Source organism: Mugil cephalus, chromosome 19 (assembly GCF_022458985.1).
Source record: "Mugil cephalus isolate CIBA_MC_2020 chromosome 19, CIBA_Mcephalus_1.1, whole genome shotgun sequence".
Lineage (NCBI taxonomy): Eukaryota > Metazoa > Chordata > Actinopteri > Mugiliformes > Mugilidae > Mugil > Mugil cephalus.
The window spans coordinates 14,470,617-14,493,264 of NC_061788.1; the positions used below are offsets into that span (position 1 = coordinate 14,470,617).

General features: G+C 43.2%; 1 protein-coding gene across 1 annotated transcript in view; it reads left to right on the top strand.

The window, feature by feature from the left end:
* Positions 1-2,483: 2,483 nt before the first annotated feature.
* Positions 2,484-22,648, top strand: part of mmp17a (matrix metallopeptidase 17a) — an 88,454-nt gene continuing 68,289 nt past the window's right edge. The window contains exon 1 of the mRNA XM_047570622.1: positions 2,484-2,962. Coding sequence (XP_047426578.1) covers positions 2,825-2,962 — 138 coding nt within the window. The 5' untranslated portion in view covers positions 2,484-2,824. The remainder of the gene's footprint in view (positions 2,963-22,648) is intronic.

A 22,648-nucleotide genomic window follows, 5' to 3' on the forward strand; every position in this document is an offset into this window, starting at 1 on the left:
AACTTTCAGCACTTCAAGGAACAATCTTGCACTGATACGTGAATTTAATTGGACGTCACTTACTGTAACTGTTAACTAGGGTTCCCAGACTATAATGACATTCATTCTCATCTTCTTCCAATGAACCTAACAAGCATGTCTTTGGACGGGGTACCGGACACAGCAAGAACATACAATCTCCACACAGAAAGGCCCCAGCCGGTTTTGAACCCAGAACCTTCTTGCTGTGAGGTATCAGTGCTCACCAACACACAACTGTGTGTAGACCTGCTGGTAGAAAATAATGATACCTCTATTAAATATTACAAAAGAAGAGGATTTGAAATGAGGCAGATTGACTTGATAAGAATTATCTGTGCATGCGGGTGCTTGCACCCATGCAGTCACTCATTATGCATCTCTTTGCCGACACTAAAGAAGAGTGAGTGAGACTGTGATTCATTAATGACAGTTTGCTTGGGCTGCCGCGACTGCTGTCGATCAAAGAATACACAGAATAGTTGAGATGCTTGCCAGTGGGTGGCTGTGTGTGGGTGGGCACAGTGGTGCACGAGTGCATCTGCATTATGATTCAAGTTTTAAATGGATCATTCACCTTGATGTTAAAGAAGCTGACGCAGATTCACAGCAATGTCATCGCCATAACAATTACGTTTTACAGCTTAAGAATCAAACTGGAGGTGTGAGCGCTCTGGGTCATCTCCAGGTCGACTGCTAGATCTAATAATGACTTAGAGAATGGCTTGAGGACATTTCACGTGGGGGGATAATTGCTATGTTGGGGTCTTGAACTCCTCAAATCTCAAATTGTCACTTAGCTACCATGACAAACACACACACAGCGCAAGACTTTTAAGACACCAGGATTTATTCATTGATGTTGAGGGATTTCCTGAATGATTTCGCCTTGCACTGACGTTCACCCTTGTCAGTGAGTCATAACCTGAACTTCAAGTATTCTCTTCAAAACAATTTGGGTCCGAAGTAAATTAAAATTGTATCTTTTGAATATTCATTACATTATTCAGCAACAAAGCATCAATCAGTGATGTGTGTGGTCTATTTTCTGACAGGATAGCTGTCTAACATTTCCACTGGGAGATGCCATCAAGAATCATGATAAAAGTCCTAAAGAAATGAAAGAAAAAAAAAAGAAAAAAAAAAGGTGCATCAAGGCGAATTCAAATTCTCTCACAGCTGTTTAAATAAAGTCAGAAATAATAGCAATGGGAGGCCGACAGAACTGTGAAGACGAAAGTTCAAAATAAAAGCATGTACGGTTAAAACTGATGGTGGAGGTTCTGACAGGTTTGGTGAAATAACACCATGGGTTTGCTTATTAGGCTATGCATTGTAGGATGGGACTTTGTTGTTTGTAGGTGAATAAATACTTAATCAATATACAAAATGTGCCAGTCTCTATCAAAACGTGAAAAAAGTCAAACAAGCCATAACATTTTTTATATATATATATTTCCGATTAATTATATCATTAATTTAGATTATAAAATTCATCTTATTTGTTTTTATTGACAATTATCTAGCTGATAAAATGTAGTTGTGGTCATTGATCAACGGAGTTATTGTGACGCTAATATAGATGTGAAATGGTCAAGATTGTTTAAGTAACCAAAACTAAAGCTAAGCATGGAACACAAATGTTTGATTTGGGTAAGAAATAATTAAAAAATATACAGAGAGGCTTTAGAACAAAAACAAAAGCCAAAATAAAATAAAAAGAAAAAATATTCTGAAACACAACAATCACAGGGAGGCATAGATCCATATTGAGCCATATGCTTGTTCAGACTAGAATACTGGGTTTGTAGTGTGAGTCAAATGATTTCAGTGTTGTACTTTGTTTGTATGGTAGACCTTCTCAAATCTTGCCTCTGACGATTATCCACAAAACATTTCAAAATGTAAATGAATAAAAGTAGATGTTGGAAAATTAAACAGAAAATAATGAATAAAAATACATAAAATAGAGACGTAAAGTAAGGAAAATAATTGAGACTAAACTTGAGAATTGAGGGGGAACAAAAGAAAGAACCAAAACTAGTTAGCTATTCAAAACTATAATAACTGTGTAAACTATATAACGCGGCAATTTCTAATATTTGTTGATATGCGATCCTGATGCGTGACAAAATTCACTCTTAAAACTTTTTTATTCATCCAAAATCAGTAAATGAAACACTATGACCACCGTGTGACCATTTTTGACGAAGGTTATGATATGGTCTTCCTGTAACCTATGTCAGCGATCCTTGAAAGCTTAGTATTAACTTTGGTGACTTCAAATTGGAGGTAAAATTACGCTTTTTTCAATGTATCGCCTGCCGGTTTAAGCCTTCTGTGAGGGCTTTTATTTTGGGATTCCGACCGGAAGTCAGATGTGTTCACGTGCCTGTCTTGAAGTCTGATCTCTGCCGCTCGCGACACCACCGCGCGCAGCTGGCAGCTGCTCTCATTTTCCAGAGCTCGAGACGCAGCGACTGAGCGAGGAGCTCGCGCGTCTCGCTTCGGGGATTTATCCGGTTTTTATTAATTTATTTATTTATTTCACCTCTGTTGGACTTCAAACAAGACAGCGCAGTTTATCTCCTCTCTGGTGACAGTTACAAGTTCAAGCTGCTCCAGTGATAACTGTTTCACCTGCACCGGCTTTAATGTGTTTTATGTGTTTGCGCTCAACAGTGAGGTAGACTTATTATTTTTTTTATTTTTTGGAGGTATTTTCTCGGCGTGTGATTTATCCGGTGGATGCGGCCGTCGGGGGTCGATGTCTGAGCCCTGCAGGATCAGCCTGTCATAGGGCATCATGGTTTCTGCGCTTCTTCTTCACGAGGGTACGAGGAATATTTCTCCTGAGATGCTGCTGCTGGTGCCGATATTGTGCTTCTTGCCTCTGACTGGAGCGGCTCCTTCTGTGACTACCGAGCAGCTGGACATGGGGGTGGTAAGTTTTGCACCTTTTTACTTAACAGGGAGCTCTGAAGTTTTTTTTTCTTACCTCCCAGCAGGGCATGTCAGCCTAACTATAGGCGGTTTTGTTCCCCCTATATTTTATTATTTTTTTACTATTCTTAAACGTGCAGAGAAGGGTAAGAGCTACCTTCTTCCAAATACTTGATCTGAATTTTAACAGCGCCCTGCAGCCCATCCAGTTCACCAGGCGAGTAGCACGCGCAGTGCACGATTAAAAATAATTAACAAATAAATAAATAATAAAAAAAAGCCTCCTCGTTTTACTGAACGGAAAGCATCACATAAAAAAAAAAAAAAAAAAATCAAGTTTTAAATAAATAAATAATTGCACGTGACGTGAAGGGGGGAGTTCGCTTCCACCCCTTTCCCACTTGAAATCCACGAACCGTTTTTAATTTTCTTTTCTCTCTGTTAAAAATAAACAACTCGGTGCTGTGGTGGATCAGCGCGCTGCTGCTGGACTAAATGAAATTACATGAAATGAAATAAGTAAATAAATAAACAGCCCAGTGGCACTGATGGAGGATGCAAACAAATCGATGAGCTCTGTGACTGCTTCTCAAAAGAAATGGAAACCTTTATTAGCGTCCTCCAGTGAGGATTTTTTTTTATTTTTTAGATCGTTCCCAAAACTCGTTACTACTGATCTCAATGCTGGGGTTTTGCTCCTGAATGTTTGGCGTTGATGATGTGTTCTGATTCCACCTGTAATGATTTGTTAGTGTGTGAGCTCATCCATGTGGTGAAGGATACAGCTGACACAAACCGTGCAACATTTCCTTTAAATTTGTGTTAGCTCTTTGCTTTGTCAAAGCAGATTATTGCCTTTGTATTTTCACCCGCGCCGAAGATGCATTCCTCTTCAGTTCTGCTCCTGAAGGCATCAACGGTTTTTCTTGCCAACTTGAGTCTCTCCGCCTCGCTTTCCCTTCAGCCCTCAAACTCTTCTTTCAGAAACCTACGGTTGGGATTAGGTTTAAAGAACAGCAGCACTGAAACGGATCAGTTTTCAGATCTTTCGCTTATTCCTGTGTTCTGAGACGTCCCACGCGGTGTGGAGCAAATTCGAACTTGCAGCGCTCGAAGTTTCCATTTTCTGCGAACTTGTCGGTCTGAAAGGCTCGGGCTCGCCGCTGAGGCAGATGACCTGAGATGGAGACATGGTCTGCTGCACCTTAGCTGTTTGTCTGTTTGTCTGTTTTCTTGTGTTCTTCCGAAAGGTCAATTAGGACCCGTCTGACGGGGGTTTTCGCCGGGACCGGCGCTCCCTACCTTGACGTGCAGCTTTGGCTACAAATTACCGAAGCCTCGAGGCAGCCTATTACATTAACAGAACGGCTCTCTTAACCTCACTCTTTAACTTCTTGGCTCGTTTCATTTTTTTCTGGCCGCAACATAAAGCCGTTGCTGCTGCCTCCGAGCATTAACGTTCATCATTTGACTTTTTTTGGAGGCGGTAAGGAAAAGTAATATGGCAGAAATGAACTCCTCAACAATATGCTTTCTGTCAGGTCACTTCTTATTTTCATTTCTTTCTATTAGAGGCGCACATAACTTTACATGAAACTGAATGAGTGTTCAGTATAGCAGAAAGACGGAGCGTCGTATCAGAGAATTATCATTGAAGCCACGTTTTCCACCTGTGGAACTTTGTCCGGGGACTAGGAACCTTTTGATTTTGTCTGTGCACTTCCTTTGCAGGGACCAGGGTCAAAATGAGCTTCCAGAGAAATTATTTTAACTCTAAAAGTTCCTGCTCGGTGTGTAATACTTTTCAGATGATCGGATTGATCAAGTGTTCCAACAAAGATCCATCTGCTGACTTAAAGGCTACCATTTGTGGCACTCTGATTTTTCTGAGTTGACTGATGCCTGTCTGTAGCGTTGCAGGGTGGTAACGTTGTTTTATAGTGTTATGCGTCACTGCCCTGCCAGACTGGAATTGGGCGGGTTGTTGTATAGTTGCGGATGATCATGACAACCCTTGGTTGGCGGACTAATTTGTCTAATCCTGGTGCACCCTTTAGATTGTGGTCCAAAAATTAGTTCTCGAGATTCAAAAGACTGGGTAAACGCAGCTAAAATCTAGATATTGAGAATATCCAGCGTGCAAATGTCGACTATGAAGCATAACTTCACCAATGAAATGAAATGACATGTGTTTAACTTTTACAAACTACACAACACACAACAGATCTCTGATTGCACATTTCCCATGTGCCCGTTCCTTTATTGTTCTCTACATGTAAAGTGGAACATCATCAGCGAAAGAGCTGCTACTAATCTGGACAAGGACCGTCGGTAGCGGAGCTCACCGTCACCGGATTCAGCTTGGGTGGCTTTAAAAACACAGACATATTTCACCGACTTTCAGTCACCGGAGGTCGACGTCTGTCCAAGTTTTGGTTTCGAGACAAATTGACGCTCGTCGGGATGCTTTTAACGTAATGAGTTGTCGTACGCTGGAGTAAAATTCTCTTAATTTCAGCTCTCTCTTTTGTTCCCCGCTGCACTTTGTCAGACACACACATGGCGCGGTGCCACTCATCCATACAGAGTGAACACAATAGAATGTCGCGAGCCTGACACGTCCGGGGAGCCGCGTTGTGCACTGCAGCTGGATGCTATTTTGCTAAAACGTATAATCTTTGAATCAAAAGAGAGTACGGTTTTTGACTAATGTAAAAAGGATTCATCATTAGCTCATCTGCGCCGCTCCATCTTTCTTCTTCAAGTGTTGTCGACTAAAGAAAGACCTAAAATAGCGCCAGTTTTCTTTGAAAAAATCCTGTCTAGAGAACTGGTTGAACTGTGACACCGCTGTAGCTTTGGGCAGAAAGCGCTGACAGCCTAAGCAATTTCCCTCTATTTCTTCAGTTTGCCATGGCAGAGAAAGTAAATATTCAAGGTGGACGCTCTCCTCCACTTTCAGACAGAGCTGTGTGATACACTCAGACTCTGACTCTTGCAGCGATATCTGGGTTCTTCTCTCCGCTTCATGTGCCAGCGAGTGAAAAGCAACATTGCCAGTGCAGCCATGGGTCTCAAGTATATCCACGTTTATTTAACAGGCCAGGAGTAAATGGAGGTGAGTCAATTCACAGGGTAGACATTTCCCCTAATTTCCAAGCACATCGTCTTCTCAGTTTATCTTTATTTATTTCACTCTAGGAAGTAAAGTCCTAAACAAGGCTAAACCCCCTGTATTGCCTCGAATTTTAAGGTCTTCAAATGGCTGTTTATAGTACATACTCCACTTTTGGGCATCAAACACTCACCCGGGCTTACAAAAAAATGGACCGCTTCATTTGATCCAACTCAATTCCCGCAATAGTTCCCTTTTTTATGAAATTTTTTCTCCGTTAAGTCAAGCCCTGATGTCGTCATGTGCTGAAGGCGATGGAACTCATTCCCTTGGCTTTTTCCATTTTTTTCATTTTTTTTTTTAGTCTTCCATATTTTCTTTTTTCGCTTGGATCAAAGTGAGTTTTTAGCTTCTCTTTCTAAAAGAGCAGCAGACACAGAGGCAAGTTCTCATTGTGAAAAATACATGCGAAAACATCCCCGTGAACTTATCAATCCCCCTCGTGCCGCACATTCTTTGTTGTCGCATACGCTCCGAAAAAAAAGCATTGTTTCGCCGAAAATTTGCATACGCTGCTTCTGTCGGAGCTTCTACCAGCGAGGCGTGGACCATTAGAGATAGAGATTGTGCAGGCTGAGGAAAAACATATTCCCCAGCAGCACCGCGGCACATTTCTCACCGTGTCCACAGACTTTGAAAAATGGGGACACCTGAAAGGTAGCTTGCTCCGCTCTTATTTGTCCACCCTGAAAAGCCTAATGTGGGAACGTCCTGTGCTCAGAAAACCACAAAGACTTGAAAGCGCCTTTCAAGTTTACTGTTTTGAACCGAGCTTGACCGTCTCTCGTGGTCTTCCCCTGCACGTCCAGGACGGGCTTCTTATTTACTTTTTTTTTTTTAATTTTTTTTTTGGGCTGCTAAGAAATAGTCTCTTTCTTCCGTCTCGAGCGAAGCCTTTGTAGAAACTCTCGAGGCTCCGGGGAAAGAGCGTCCTCCTGCTTCAGAGACCACATGCGATTCCCTCGCTCTGGAGATCAGTGAGGGGAGATGGAAAGAGTTCATAGTTGAGTGTTAATCCTGCGAAGCCCTGTTAGAGGTGAGAGCCTGTGTGAAACAGAGCTCGCAGCCGGATCGTTCTCTGGAAAGGAGGATACACCGTATAAAACAGAAGGATATAGTTTATTCACCGACCCGAACCAAAAGGTTCCTGCTGCATTCGCTGCAGGTGGGATGTTTGATTGCAGACCTCAAAGCCGCTTTAAACAATGCAATCTAACTACAGCTCCTCTCATAAAAGAGAGGATGCTATTGTAGACAGCGGAGATGATTATTAGTTTTCCGTTGACTGATTTCTTATCAGCGGATAGGACACACAGGGAGCGTCACTCTGCTGCACTGGAAGGGTTGAAAAGTTCAGATATTATCAAATGATTGTCGACATAATTCTTTCAATGACAGTGGGTATATAATTGCACGTGTGTGTCCGTGCACACGTGGGTGTGTGCCAGCATTAGTTATGTCAGAGGCATTTATCTCCTCAGGACCTGAAACACAAAAACAACTTTTTAACCACAAGTCAATCCTCTGATTGCTGCCGCCGCTTCTGTCCACTCCCATTATGTTTGGCATTTCATTGAGATTATGAGTTTTATGCCTTTTTTTTTTTTTTTTTTTTTCTTTTTATAAGAATAAAAAACAAACACTCCTCAGCTGCAAATTCAAACGCAGATCAGAAGTATTCAGGTTATAGCTTCCCTACTATCCGGTCTGATATATTGCTGGTTAGCTTCAATTTGCAATTTCAGCACTCGAGGGAACTGAGTCATAACAACTAAAATGTAATCTGCTCCATGTTTTTCCGCTCATCGTGTTACAGTCCTCGTGAGGAGTGTTTCCTCCATCGAAACGAAACCGCAGGCTCCCCAGAAGAGCCGTTCACCTGAGCGTACAGGGCTTCCCCGCTGATAAGCGGGCGCGAGCTTTACCAGATTAGCGGCTGATAAATTACCTAAATCACTGTATATTCGGCTAACTGTGGAATTTTATTCATTAAGAAAACCCGACCATTACGCCTTTGAGTAATGATTCCAGAGCCTTAAGGCCGGGCCGGTGTTTGTGTGTGCGCGTGTGTGTGTGTGCGCGTGCGTGTGCCTTGAAAGAGCAACCACGCCCCGCCAAGTCCATTTCTCACTTTCATTTTGCAGTTTAATTCCTTAAATGAGAACACCATCTGGCATCAATTCCTCTGGAGCGGTCGGTGCCCTCTTTCTGCTCCCGTACCTTCCCGACTTTCTCCGCCTTCACAATAAAAATCTAAATAATCCCATCAAGTCTCGAAATTGCATCTAGGAGACAAAAAAACAAGGTTAGTCTTTTTTATTTTTTATTTTTTTTGTGGCATCATTACAACCGAGAAGCAGCCTGTAGTGGCCTTTGTTGAATGAAGTCTTTTGATTTTTCTTTTTTCTTTTCTTATACCCATAATGTGCTTTGTAATTAAGTCAGTAATTTGTAGCTTGTGTTCTTAAGAGAATCATAACAGTGGCTCAAAGAGCATCCTGCACCAAAATGAAGTCCTAGCTTCAAACATACTTATGCGAGAATATTCGCTCGCTTTGAATCGCAACTCATTTTCTTCAAGGACCATTAATCTTCCACCCAGCAGTGATTCAAGGGCTTTTAGCATCAAGTGCAAGATGGAAAATGCTAATTTTAATTATTCAGTTTTTGTTAAGAGAGGGTTTTCTTTTATACCACTGGGTCTGGCCACCAACAGCAACACCACCATCATTAGTCCCTAATTCTTCTGAAATTTGTGTCCTCTTCGCCCAATCTTATATCCAGTCCCTTCACCCTCTCACGCTTCCTCGTGCCGCACTCGAGGATGGACGAGAGGCGCATGCAGTGATTTGTTGCCTTCAAACGGAGCTGCCTTTACAGTGTTCGCGAGAAAGACCCTTCTCGTGGTGTTCATGACCTTGTCAATGGAAATTGGTCAAACTTGGTTGTGTAGAGATCTGAGAGCTGCCTCATTCTTTCAGGTATCTGCGTTTCTTTTACTTGCACTCCCTACATTTTTACACCAATATCTGCACTTTCTCCTCCTTGCATTTGAAAAACAGGCTTGATACGTATTTGACCTCCACGTATGACATGACGGAAAAGACGTGACATGATCGGGCATGACTAGAGCATCGGACAGGGAGAGTCGAAGAAGAAGAAGAGGAGGGACAGTTAACCGTGGAGTGATGTCGAGTAAGTGGGGAGTCAGAGAGAGAACTTGCAGCAGCAGCTTGGAGGAAGGAAGTGAACCGGGATGAATTGCTGACGGTGACACTTCAGAAGATTTGGAAATGCGAGACCTTCTCTATCCACGGTCTTGTTTGAGAGAACTGTTGGATGTTGTCAACTCCGAGAAGGATTCGTGGGGAATGCTTTGTCCTGTGCCAACCTGAAATCCACGAGCTTCTCGCATTCAATAAAAGAGACTTAAAACCAAAGCTGCTGAAAATGATCCAGATGCTCATGCAAGACCTCTGATCACTTCAGTCTAGATTATTCTGTCAGAACTGTTTTGCAAAATGATCAACCGATGTATCGTTTCATTAATGGCAAAAAAATACTTTTTTACTTTTTTTTTATAAGTACTTTGGCTACTTTTCTGAAGACTGATTGTTAGCACGTTAAACCGTAAACTGGCTTCAAGACAACAGTTGCCTGGCAGTGGTGTTGGGAATTGAACGACAAGTAGTTTTTGTACCCCTCCCCTCAATACATAGGACCCAGAGGCCCCCACTAAAAACATTCTGTTCTTAGACACCACAGGACACCTTCAGTAGACCCATGTCTATTCTCTGATGAGTCACGACTGTTTTGGAGGCACAAGGGAGACCTACACAATATTAGGAAGGTGGTCATAATGTCATGGTTGAGTAGTGTGCACTCTAAATCTTAGCTTCATGTAGGTTTCTGACATTCAGCTTTTAGTTAAAAGTACTAAGAGAGCTGTTGATTCGACTGCATTTCCATTTTGGAGGCAGTGGTTTGTAGTACTGTTGAGTATTCTAGCCCAGAAGTTCCCAAACTCCCGCACTCCCCTTTACTTGAATGCTGCCTCAGATGATGCCTTCATGAAAACTAGGGAATTCTATATTCCAACTCGAAACCTTCAGACTTCCAATATCATAGCGTCCACGTTACAGGTTAACTTGGGGGAGAAAAAATAAGTTTGGTGTATTGTCACCGTTTGCTGAACATTAAAATATGTGCGTTCATTAATTCATCACATTTTAACAGCACAACAAACCAGATCCCCCAAAATGACCATAAAGTTGAATCGCCTCCTCTCCGGTGCTGTTTCGACATAATCAGAATATCCTCACAGTCATAAAGGGCGACTTAGTGCAGGACTGTTGCGTCACAAAGTGTTTCCCTAGTGTATCTAATGGACTGGCAAGTGTGTATGCTACATGAATAAGAATTCTTCCGCAAAGCACATGATCCATCACTGTGCATCATTTATAGAGACCTCTGGATAACACTTTTCTGTTTTTAAGAAATACCTAGGTGAGTGGTGAGGTATGCGGTGAATACCGTGGATGTTAGTGGTAAATCTGTTGTTACTCTCTCAGCCTTGAGTATCATTAGGACACTTTTAGCACCGCTGTCCCACTTCCATCAACCAGTGTGACCTCCGGTCTGCAGAAATGCATCATGGGACCCATATTGAGGGCGAGGAGATTATTTCAGGAACAATGTCATGCGGGAGAAGATTTTAATGTTGGGCGAGAGTATATTTCTCCATTAAGATTGACAGAGAGCAAATGTTCAGCGTATAATATATAGCGGCTCTCTCAGCTACTCAGGAAGAGGGAAGGCAGTCCTTCAATCCACTCCCATCCAATCTGCCACCTCAGCCGTGTTAAGCGTGAAGGCTCTCCAGAGACGCGCGAGCTTCCGAGGAGACTGTCAGCATTATTGAGGAGTTCACGATTTCCTCAGAAAACCGGTTCAAAAAGGAGTCTCGGGAGCCCTGACACCTCAGTGGCTGCCACCGTGTCGCGGTCGGCGTGGGACTGATGTGTGGCAGCTGCGAGACTTCTGCGCGACGCGCGTTCAGACGGGGATAACGCCAACTTCCTGATGGAGTTTGACAGCACGTACCCGCAACTTGATTCACTGGAGGCGATTCCGCGTTGACTCGCGCGGAGAGCGGTCGCACGCTCATGCATATTGCCGGCTTATTTGAAGCGAGGGAGTTTGTGCAGCAGGAAGATGTTTACGCACAAAAACACTCGGTACACATCCGTACCGCACGTAAAAGAGGAATATCTGAAAGCTGAATGACAGAGAGATCTACCGTGAATGTGTGTTGGGCTCGAAAGGATTCAAAACACCAGTGACCTGCAGCTCAGTACTGCTCCCCATGCGGACCCCCTATGTGAACACTTCACTCCTCTGCTAACATGCTGCTCACACCGCGCCTCCTGGGTAGATGAGGCTTAACGTCAGACCATGTTTGTTCCATTGTATGGTAAAGGAGAAGAGTTACAATGCGAGAGACTAAGAGAGCATGCACACAGTATCAGTTTGTGTGTCTGACTACACGTATTTAGCAATTAGCCAACCGTTTCTTATTTAAGCCATTGTGTGCTCAATTATTCGTTTCTTTTTTTTTGATTTTTTTTTTTGAAAGCTGGTTTGTTTCTTTCTGTGTTGGACTAGTTCTGGACTCCAGGGAAGAAAAAAAAAGAAAAAAAAAACAGAAGTGACAAAAATCATTTGATATTTTGAATGTGTCGTGTTTGACAAACAGTAGCTTGTGTTCCCCTCCTCAGGAATCAAAAATAGGCAAATAAAAAAAAAACCAGACACTGAGAATCATCCACACGTTCCCCCGAGCTTTCTCCCGTATCAAAGTAATCCACTTCCAATCCAATCCAATACGATTGCACACAGCAAAATGACTCTGTTAATAGTTGACTGGGGGCACTTTGTTTTCCAGAATATGAGCAAATCTAAAACTCAGCTCTTGTTGATTCTACCTGTCTGACTGTCTTCATCTGTGTTTATGCTATGAATTTCTTGTGTACGTTTTTAGCTCTTCACACCAGTGAAGCCTTTGACATTGTTCATAATACTTTGTTGGAAAGGATTTGATTTGGGTTTATGCTCATTTTCACTACGCTAACTGAAGTGGTTAGAGTTATCAGGTGCAACACACCAAGGAGCCAGTAACATGCTGACTAACAAACTGAGAATACAACATACAATACAGTTTACTGATGGATGCGCAGTGAGTTAATGATGCCATAGGCCTTGTTTTTGAGTAAATGCTGCATGCAACATGTTTCAACCAGCACAATATTTCCAAACAAAAAAACTCAACCCCACAACTTATTTTTTTTTAACTGTGTGCCAACTTACTCAAGAACAGTATCACTGGTTCTGACTGATAGAACATTGGCTTTCAAAAGACACCGAGACCATGCACGAGCTCCAAAGTGTTCATAAACAGCACTCAGTATACTTTAGGTATGTCCTAAATAGGCATTTTTTTGCAAAAAGGCTGCAACGGTGAGAGGTTAAAAAGTGCTCACAAGCATTGTGTGTGTCTCCGAGCGCACCAGATATTCTGATTAATGCATGTGCAGCTACGCAAAGAGCAAAAGGGCTGTGGAAATAAATAATTGATTGCATCAGTTCAATTCCATTTCTGTAATAATGCCGCTATATCTCGCAGTCTAGATCTGAACCTCGCATCGCACTTGACGTGATACACCAGCACTTGCATGGCGGCGCGTTAAAAAAACAAAGGCAACGACGCACACAACTGATGAGTCCCCGCAACGCAGCGTCTGGCACATGAATGAGCAGAATGCAGAGTTCTAAGAAAGACGTGTTGTTGCGCCGCAGCGGCCTGCTGTCGTTTGCATTGTGATTCAATCAAAGTAAATGGTTGTGCATAATGGCGCTGTTCTCTGTCGCGGCCCCTCTCAAATTGGAGGCCGTAGATTTATCAGCATATTTGTCTTGCCGGCTCCGGATGACTGCGGGGATTCAGTGAACCCGTTTCAGACACACGGACGTAAAAAGCGCGAAGCAGACGCGTACGACCGACAGGCTGAGAGTCACTTACGAAATTGTGGATTGAATGCGGACTGATGCAAAAATGTTGCCGCTTAAACCACACATAGTTTTTCATTAAATCACAGCTACTTTCATTTGAGCAATTCTCTGCGATTTTTCTGCAAATATTTAGTTCGACCAAAATCCTCAAATGGGTTTTGGCACCACCAAATGTGCGAGTCCACATAAGTAACGGACCGATCTGTGTAAGCAATTTAACAGGAATGACTGTTTTCCTCAGCTGAACATGATCCCCCCTCTCCACTGGTTTCATGGCTTAACTGTGACTGTGGGTTAAAGGCGACCTGGCTCCGTCTCTCCTTCGACTGTAGAAAACCCCCAAATGAACTCCGTGTGGTTCTCTATTTTAACCCCAGCGCCCCATGTCTTCTAGCCTCGCACCAGATCAAAGTTTGAGTTGCCAATGCTATTCACAAAGACTCTAGAAGCCGCGTCCTGTAATTACAGCGGTTTCTGGAGCTGTGCTGCTTGCACGTTGAAGGGAAAAGAATCCCCAACAACCGAACTGGAGGAAACCCCAAAGCAACAACAGAGCTGCTCCTCTGACGTTCGCTGTGGAAAAAAACTGGCAGGATTGTAATAAACGTGTTTGCATGCATGCGAGAGCTGCTGCTTTTCTGGTGCAAAAAAACGCTTTTCCCGATTTTCATCTCCCGACGCTGACAAAGGAGTGATTGGCGCAGCTGGGTTTTTGTTTGTTTCCTATCAAACTGCGGGACAGGTTGCGCGAAAGGGAGGAAGAAAAGAAGGAGAGGAAGTTCGGAGGGATGCTTCACGTGCGCTTTCGGAATCGACTTTGATGCCGTCAGATCGAGGGCTCGTTTTGCCTCCGTGTGATCTGAGCGATCTGAACAAAGGGGGAGAGAGAAAGACAGAGGAATAAACGGCACTATTGGGAGACATGGAGTCTTTGGCTGGCGTCTGTGAGCAGTGTGTTTATTAGAGTTATAATAATAATTCCTATTGTACGCGGTAAGCAACAGGGTGTAAAACTCACTGCCACTGAGAGTAGAAGTGCCTCGTCCCACAGCGTGGTACACAGCCACATTAATTTGGAGAGTGACTGTTATGTTCAAGATTGCATCTTGAGGTGCCTATTAGCTCAGCAATTATTCATTGGCTAATTAGATATTGGCAATGATTTTTTTCTCTCTCTCTCTCTCTCTCTCTCTCCTTCTCTCTTTCTCTCTCTCCAGCTCATGGGAGACAAACTAAAAGAGTTATTTCTCAGTGTGTCTTTCCCTAAATAACAATTAAACTAATTACATGTCCTCCACAAAAAAGAATTTGACAATCAGACTGTTTTTTTTTTTTCCCCCCTGTAAGATGAAATCTTAAGAACAGACGCCATGAACACAGAAAGCTGGTTGCACACATGTGGCAGACAGCAGGAGATTGTCTGTGTCAGATTATGGACTGTAAGTCTGTGACGACATGGGTTCCCCCAAGAGAAGCTCTGAAGCTCAGTGTGAATGACTCTAGATTTCGCCATCTTGGTTGTGCCTGACTCCAGCAATGTCAAAAACTGGCACATGACTCTTTGACGGACGGCTCCCGACACTTCACAGTCCTGCGCTGCTATGGCATGCAGCTGCCTGAGTGAGTGTAAAATTACTTTGAGGCTACCGTTATGTTTATGGTGCCAATACTGACTGAAGTCTTTAGCAAGGTAACATTTAAGCTAGTTATCCTAGCGTTATCCTAACTTTAGCCATTACTGACTCGGTTAAAGTCTTTAGCAAGGTAATACCATATTACCCGCATTTTATTAGTGACAGATAAGTGTTGACGTCAGCGTCGATCGGTGCCGGACAGCCTGGCGATTTATCAGTTGGACTGTAAAATTGGACATTTCAACATTGAGGTCTATGGGGACTCGAGGGGGGATCAGTCTCAAGTGATCATTCAACTGTCACATTCAAGGCTGCCCTAGGTGTCAGCTGGGTCCCTGGGTAGAGTGTGCAGGGGACAAAACATCATGAGCTCAGGACTTTCGACTTAGGAGCTGTCAAAATAAAGTTTAACTGTCTGGTTACTAGAGTCTTGGGCTCTCACATACAGCTCCACCGAGTTATGTCGACTAAAGTTCAGATCTGCAGTGTGTGAAAACAACTACAGATCCTTGATCTGGACCAATTAATCAAATGTCAATCAGTTAAATGTTGTCAATAAATGAGACAGAAACGCTGGAAGTGATCTTGAGAAAAGTAATACCAGACCATCAGACTGACAGATAATTGGGCCCATCCATTTCATTCTAAATGCAGAGCCAAACACAGAGGAAACACAGTTGGCAATCTACACCGTCCGTCCCTTGCCAAATTATAAATACACAAATAAACTGCTGATGGTTTTGGGCCAGCTATGCTGCACTGAGGTGTTACACATATAATCACACACCTGCCCACCTCATGAAATGGAATGCAAGGTTATGTACAGGTCACTGACACAAGAGCAAAATATAAACCAACCATTGTGTTCTTAGTGGGAAAAATGATAGAATCGTTGTTGTGATTCTGTTAAGTATCGACTGGTGGAGAAAACTCTTCAAACCGAATTCAGAAAGTTCCCCGAGCACCAGCTGCCGGCGGACTACGCACCTCAGACTGTCCGTTTCTTTCTTGTGCGCCGTGATGAAATCATATCGTGGCGGAGGGAGTCTAATAAAGCCATTAACTGATATAACAGGATGAATGTCAGATTAATCAAAGAGTGCCATTCTGCTCCTTGATCTTATTCAGTTCAACCGAGTTTAATTAACTGATCTTCATCATTCTTCTGTGGCTCTTTCAAAGACTTTATTCTTTGTTTTTCATTTTATAGAGCTGGACTCTCACACGCTGAGCTCAAAAAGCTTCTGCTGCGTCGCTAAATTCAACTTTGAGCCGACTGTAAAACGGTCTGACTGCGAACTGTCTTTTTGGATTTTCCAGCAATAAAAATGGATGCGTTTGAGACGAATTAAAGACGAAAATGAAGATGGAGTCGTGCAGGATGCGAACTGGATTTTTTGGGAGATCAAATATTCGGCACGACTATCATTCACATCACAGCGTTGCGCATTCCTACCTGGAGCTGGAAGATTTGTTAATAGATTTGAGCAGAGAACCCTCAAGCGAGTGTCAAAGCAGAGCACAGTTTTTTTTTTTTTTTTTTTTTTTTTGGTCTTGTTCAATATTCATGCTGCTGGAGAATATGCTCGGCCTCTCACACAGGCAGCACTGAAAACCTGAATGCTAAAAGTTCAGTCTTGTGACTTATTCTGAATGCGGTCACACAAAAGACATGCATGGTAATGAGAACGCCTACTTTTCAGAAAAGCTCTCAAACATCACTAAAACGCTTTTATTGTATCATGAGGTGTTTTTTTTCCAACTTATCGATATAAAAGTGTATCGCACGGTTGCAATGTGAACACTTTTTTTCTCATTTCCCCGTCACCAGAGATGATGAAGACACATTATGAGTTACAGCTCATTCGCAAAACACCTTTCATTGAAAACATGTAGAAAGCGCAAGCGAATTTAAGCAAAATTTCATAAATGCGGCTTTTACTTTGCGAACAACTGTAATGGAAACGCAGCTACTGAGAACTGTGAATTGTAATCAAACCCTGAGGTACACAGACATTCAAATATTTGCTGGTGTATTGGTTTTATTTTAAAAGATGACATTTATTTAACGTGGGAAAACATCTGTCTGTCTGTCTATAAATCACGGCTGATTTGTCTTGGACAGTATAGAAACAATGTTATCCTCGCTGGGCAAAAACTATAGAGTTCCCTGTATAGAGTCTCTGTAGCCAGGCGATAGAAGTGACACGAATACAAATGTAAGCATATGTATGCCTACAACATATTGTCTGCGAAGAGGAGATTTTTGCACCTGCTAGCCAGAAATACACTACACGTGTAATGATCTTGAGAGTTTGCCTGTTAAGGCTCCTCTATGAGCGCTGAATCAAACAGACTTTAAATCCGATTTAAACAAAACCTGTGCCTGAATCGAACGCTCGGTTTAATCCCCGTTTCATATTTCTAAGCTTAAGATTCCACAGCTTCAAAGACGCAACGCTGGGCAACATTTCAACAGGCGAGTTTATTTAATTCTTTACCTTTAAAGCGCTAAAACAATGGCCGCCCTGCGTCCGCACTCGTCTTTTAAAGCGGTCACAGCACAAAAATGCAGCTTCATCGCTTGTGGCATGTAAAAAAAATTTAAAAAATAGAGGTTTTCATCTTGACCCTCACTTCAGTTCTTTCTCCCTGAAAACAACTGAATAAAAACATATTATTATACAGCCACCAATTCACACACACATAATAATTTAACCAGAATTGCCTGTCCAGATGCCCCCGCACACCTTCAAAATCTAAATGTACGTTCGCACACCACACACATTTAATCGTTGAATAATATGTCTTTATTCATTCCACCACTAAATTAAAATGTCAATTCAGCCGCCGCACGTTCCCGAAAACCTACAGCGCCGCTTCACCTGCTTCATCCGACCACTATTACACTAAGAGCCCAGAAATGAATTCCAAAATGACACTGTTGTCATCCTAGAGGCGCGTGGCTATAAATGTTGGACGTTTTAAACGATACGCCGCTCGTTCCCTCAGACAGCCTAATCGAGCAGTGATTTCAAAGAGAACTTTCTGTACCCCGTGTTCCTGTCTAAATCAAAGAAAGGGACGGGATGGGACGGGAGGGGGGGGGGGGGGGGGGGGAGTGGCTGAAGGGCATTGCAATTTCCAACACGTTTTTAACGCATGTAATGTAAAACGAAGGTGCGTTTTGACATCACTGCAGAACCTCCTCCGCTGTTTGAATCACCGCTGGGGTAAACGGGGACGCTGGAGCTCCGTGAACTCGCTCAGATTTCGATCTCTCTGCCATCTCGTGTCTGGTGGTCTTATCAGATTCCGTTGACATGATGAAAAACACATAATATTCATTGTATTCCACGACTATAAGGCCTCTCCTGTTCCTTATTTCCCCCTCTCTATCTTCGTTCCATCTGCACAGGCTCGGCATGAATCTTTTTTTTTTTTTCTTTTTCGGTGTCCAAGTAGATCTGGATGGATAAGGAATTTCTGCCTAAGGTGATGATGGCAGTCGGATGTTGAAAAAAGGAAAAAAAAAGAACAACAGCCACTGAACTAAAATGTATCATTCCTTTCCCCCCACATTGCCGTGAGTGTAACGTGAGCTCCGCTCGGATTTCTCGCCTGCACCGTTTCATAGCTCTGCAGCTGTGCTCTGCTCCACCTAACGAGCATCTTATTACTCTATAGCATCACGACGTCGTCCAAAGCAGATACGCCGTGAAAAACGGCGGGGAAATAAACGACTCCATGCGCTCGGATCCACGGACGGGCTGTCTGCGATCACTCTGGGGCCGTGGACACGTCACAAGAACTCAAGGCTAGAAATATAGCTGGAGTTTGAACTTTGACCCCGTTTACCGGGCTGCATATGTCTCAGATTGCAGAGCCAGGAAGCTCCCTGCGCTCCTCATTTTCTCCAATTCAGCTCTCCATTCCTCAACCTTGAAGTTCGACTTTCTTCTGGTGGGAACTCGCTACTGTGGGCGTCTGGCTGCGGAGGGATCAGCTGATTCACAGCGAGGCTGTCATTTCTTTGCAGCAGTGTGTTTTTTTTTTCCCGTACCCACAGCTCTTTCCTAATGAAGCCGCGCGTACCCAGACGGTCGGCGTCTTTCCGCAGGTGTAGCACAGATTCACACGCAGCAAACACGCAGCAACACCCACTCCTCTTCCTTCTGTACTTGTACCTTCTGGTACTTCTCAGATAACCTTTCGCTGGCGTCACAAAAACGGCTCCTCACCAAGTACGGTTGGTTTTGCTCTCACAGCTGGGCGCCTCTGGGCTTTCTAAATACAGTTCTTTAGTTGTTCTTTGTTAGATTTTTTATGATTATTATTTTGCTATTCGTTGTAACAGGTGATGACGATTTAGTGTCTTGGAGGGCGAAACACTTTTGGTCCAGCTAAAGTTAGAATCCTTGGTGCGAGTCGTCTTTCTTTTATCGTCTGACACCAGCACACAGACAGCACGCGTGTACACACATACACAATTGCGACGAACAGGCTCAACACTCAGGCCACGTCCGCACGAATACAATTTTTGGGTGAAACTGCGTAAGTATAGACCGACCGTCGTGGCGGATCTAGATTTTCCGGTGAACGTAGCCTCAGAGTGCACAGTGAAAGAGCCTCCACGCTGTAAATAACTTTTCACGTTGTGTCAGTTCTCTGGGATAATACATACAGCTGTAATTTTCAGCTCCTACATTACTCTGTTAGTTGATATCCGCGGAGCATTGCACTAGTTGTTGTGTAATTATTGCTGCATTTATAGCTTTCGAGGCTCATTAAGACTTAAGATCCTGTTTGAAGGGAACGTAGGACTTGTTTCACAGAAGCCACAAGTACAACATTATGCACAGTAAAGTCAATAATATCAATAACAGAACGATGCACACGACTGAAATTGAAGTGAAAACAAAAATTGATTGGATAGAAAAAGGAGTGAAATTCTGATGCCTTTTAAATGCGGTGCTGAATAGTGGAGCCTCAGACTGTTTAAACTGACTCTGGTGTGTGCGGCGCAGTGAAGGCATCACGTTACACTTTCGCGAAAATAAATAACAAAGAGGCGAGCGACACGTAGTGCCCCTTGGGTAATGTATTTCCAGCGCCATTATGAACTGACATTAGGGTACAAAGTACTTGTGAGGAACGCTCCCACGACACCAGCATATCAGCTCACTGAAGGGACGAGCTGCTTCAGAGACAGAACAATTCTACGACAGAACTGTAAGATTCGCATTCAGCTCAAACTTGCGCATCTATATGTTGCACATTTGGAGGAGAACCAACGTAATTTTACATTTTCCTATTTTAACTTCGCGTCCCTTAAAAGCGAGACGTTTCTGACTCGTAACTCGAGACGTGGTATTTTTGGTTTGAACGTCCTGCGGGTTTTCGGGGAAAGGAAAATCCAACATAGGATGAGATCTATACGATGTGCGTGTCTGCGGGATTATGACCAGTTGCCGCCAGTTCTCAGAGCGCGTTGTCATGAACCAGCCGCGTAGCTAAACCCTTCAGGCCTATGAATTACACGGAGCATCCATAAATACACCGGCGCGTATTCCTGCAGCTCACTCGAACTCGGGGGGGGGGGGGCGACGGAGATCTCTCGTAACTTCACATGAATGCTGCTGGAGCCCGAAAAAACCCGCAAACACGTCTGAACAGAAAAGAGACACATCTGTCTCCATTCATGGAGTTTATTTTGACTGTCACGCGTAAACACTGTGCAGACTCAAATCCACTCACGCATTCACCCTCTCGGGTCCACACTTAAAAGTTATAGATTATTCCTGGCAGGGAGCTGAATATGTTGACAGTTGAGGAGACCTGTCAAAAAAATCAAGTGTGTGTGTGCGTGCGTACGTGTTTATCTGCATATCTGTAAGTGTGTGCCTTTGAATATTTGTTATTGTGGCATTCGGGATGAATGCCACAGCGGGGACAGTGGGCAGGCGTTATTCAATCCCTGTGTTTGTGGGTTTTGGCCGGGTGCCATGCCACATTACCGCCCACAGAGAGAGGAACTTCAAAGAAGGTTTGGGGGCTTTTTTTTTTCCCTGAGTGGAGCCACTGAATCTTCTGCCCGTTAAAATAAGACTCCAGTTACGGGGGCACGTCCTAATTGGCTCCAAAAGCCATCAGTTTGTTTATCCTAAAACCCTAGGCCGATTTATTTTTACTACGCGCTAACCCTCCGCGTGAATCCCCTCTGGGGGTAACATAAAATATACAGTTTGGCGGATCATTTTGTCCAGTGTTCGTCAGGCGTGCGCGGGACTCTGACAGCTGTGGGAAGGCCCGCACCTCCGCAGTGTTGTTTTCTACGCTTCCAAGGGACCACAGGAAGCATTCGCAGGCCTTTAAACAGAAGTGGATGCACTTATAGTTAGCTTGGTTTCTTTCTTTCTTTCTCTGCTTTTAGTAACATGCAAATGCGTCGATGCATTATAGAAGGACACGAGCACAACAGTTTTCGGAAGAAAAAGATGAATGTTGTTTTGGAAGCATAAATCTACACATAGCGTTTGTATTGTAAGATGTTTGTTTCAAAGATGATTAAGAGCTGACCTTTGTCAGTGCTAAAGATGATTTGTGGTGGACGTCATGGTAGTTTACTAAGGTGGCATTCAAACATTTGGTAGAAGCTAACACATCAAACACACTGATGCCTTATTACTGACAACATCCAGCCTGGCCCAGCTTTTCATTCTCTTAACCTGCATTTCTTTTAGGGAGCTCTGCATCTGTATCGGAAGATTGGTATCAGGTCCATCCAGGTATTTTTTTAAACGATCTTTTGCTGTTAATTATTTTGGGCCTGCCATAAACCAAAACCACATCATTGTAGAGACTAAAACTCTTTTTTGCTCTTTAATGGTGGTTGGCTAGTGCCACAGTAGCGAAAAAGACAACAAAGAAGATGAATAATTCTTCTTCTTCTTCTTCTTCTTCTTCAGTAGTGACTGTTGGCTGGCATCAATGTTGCCAGAAATTGAAGAACTAAAAGTGCGGAAAATGAAGTGAGTTATACAGCAATTAGTAAATTATGCAGTGTGGATGTTTGGCGAGGTGGTAGCAGGACATTGTTATTTAATGCGACCAAAAAATAAGCATAAAACTGAAAAGGCTAAGTACACTCCGGCAAACGTGGCATTGAAACAGCAGCAAACGCTTAACACTAAGTTTAAAAAAAAGTTCCTAGAAATGAAAACGAAATATTCCAGAGAGGACTGTGCCGTTTCTGGCACTGGATGACCAGCCCATTTCTGGACCTTTGGGAGAAAGTAAAGTACAAACTACCCTCTCAATGCCACATTAGCTTTGACACTGCTGTTTATTGTATTTAACACAGTTGCAAGATACACACATGAACTAGGAGGTTACAAGTAAGATAAGAAAACTCCAGGAGATGGCTTTTTTTATTTATCAATGTCATTTAATGAAGAGCTTTTACTTTGTTGACAATCTCAGATGAAAACTAGTCCCAGCCTCCTCGTTGTTCTTCTCTCTCATCGTCACACTACGAGCAGCTAAGTTATAAAACACCCAACTGTGGTCAGCCACATTGTTGTCGAGTTGCTGTAGTCTCATCATATATTTAAAAATTAACTGAGAAACAAACACACATGATCGGCCGAGACTTCACTACGTCACTGGAGCGCAGAAAAAAGTTGGAGTCAGCTTATTTTGATGTGTAGCTCGTCCTCACCAACAGGGTGCGCTGTCAGTTTGCAGCCCCGCCCAGTCCTGGTAAAAGGTGGACAGTTAACATGTTTATTGGCAAATGTAATTTGATACT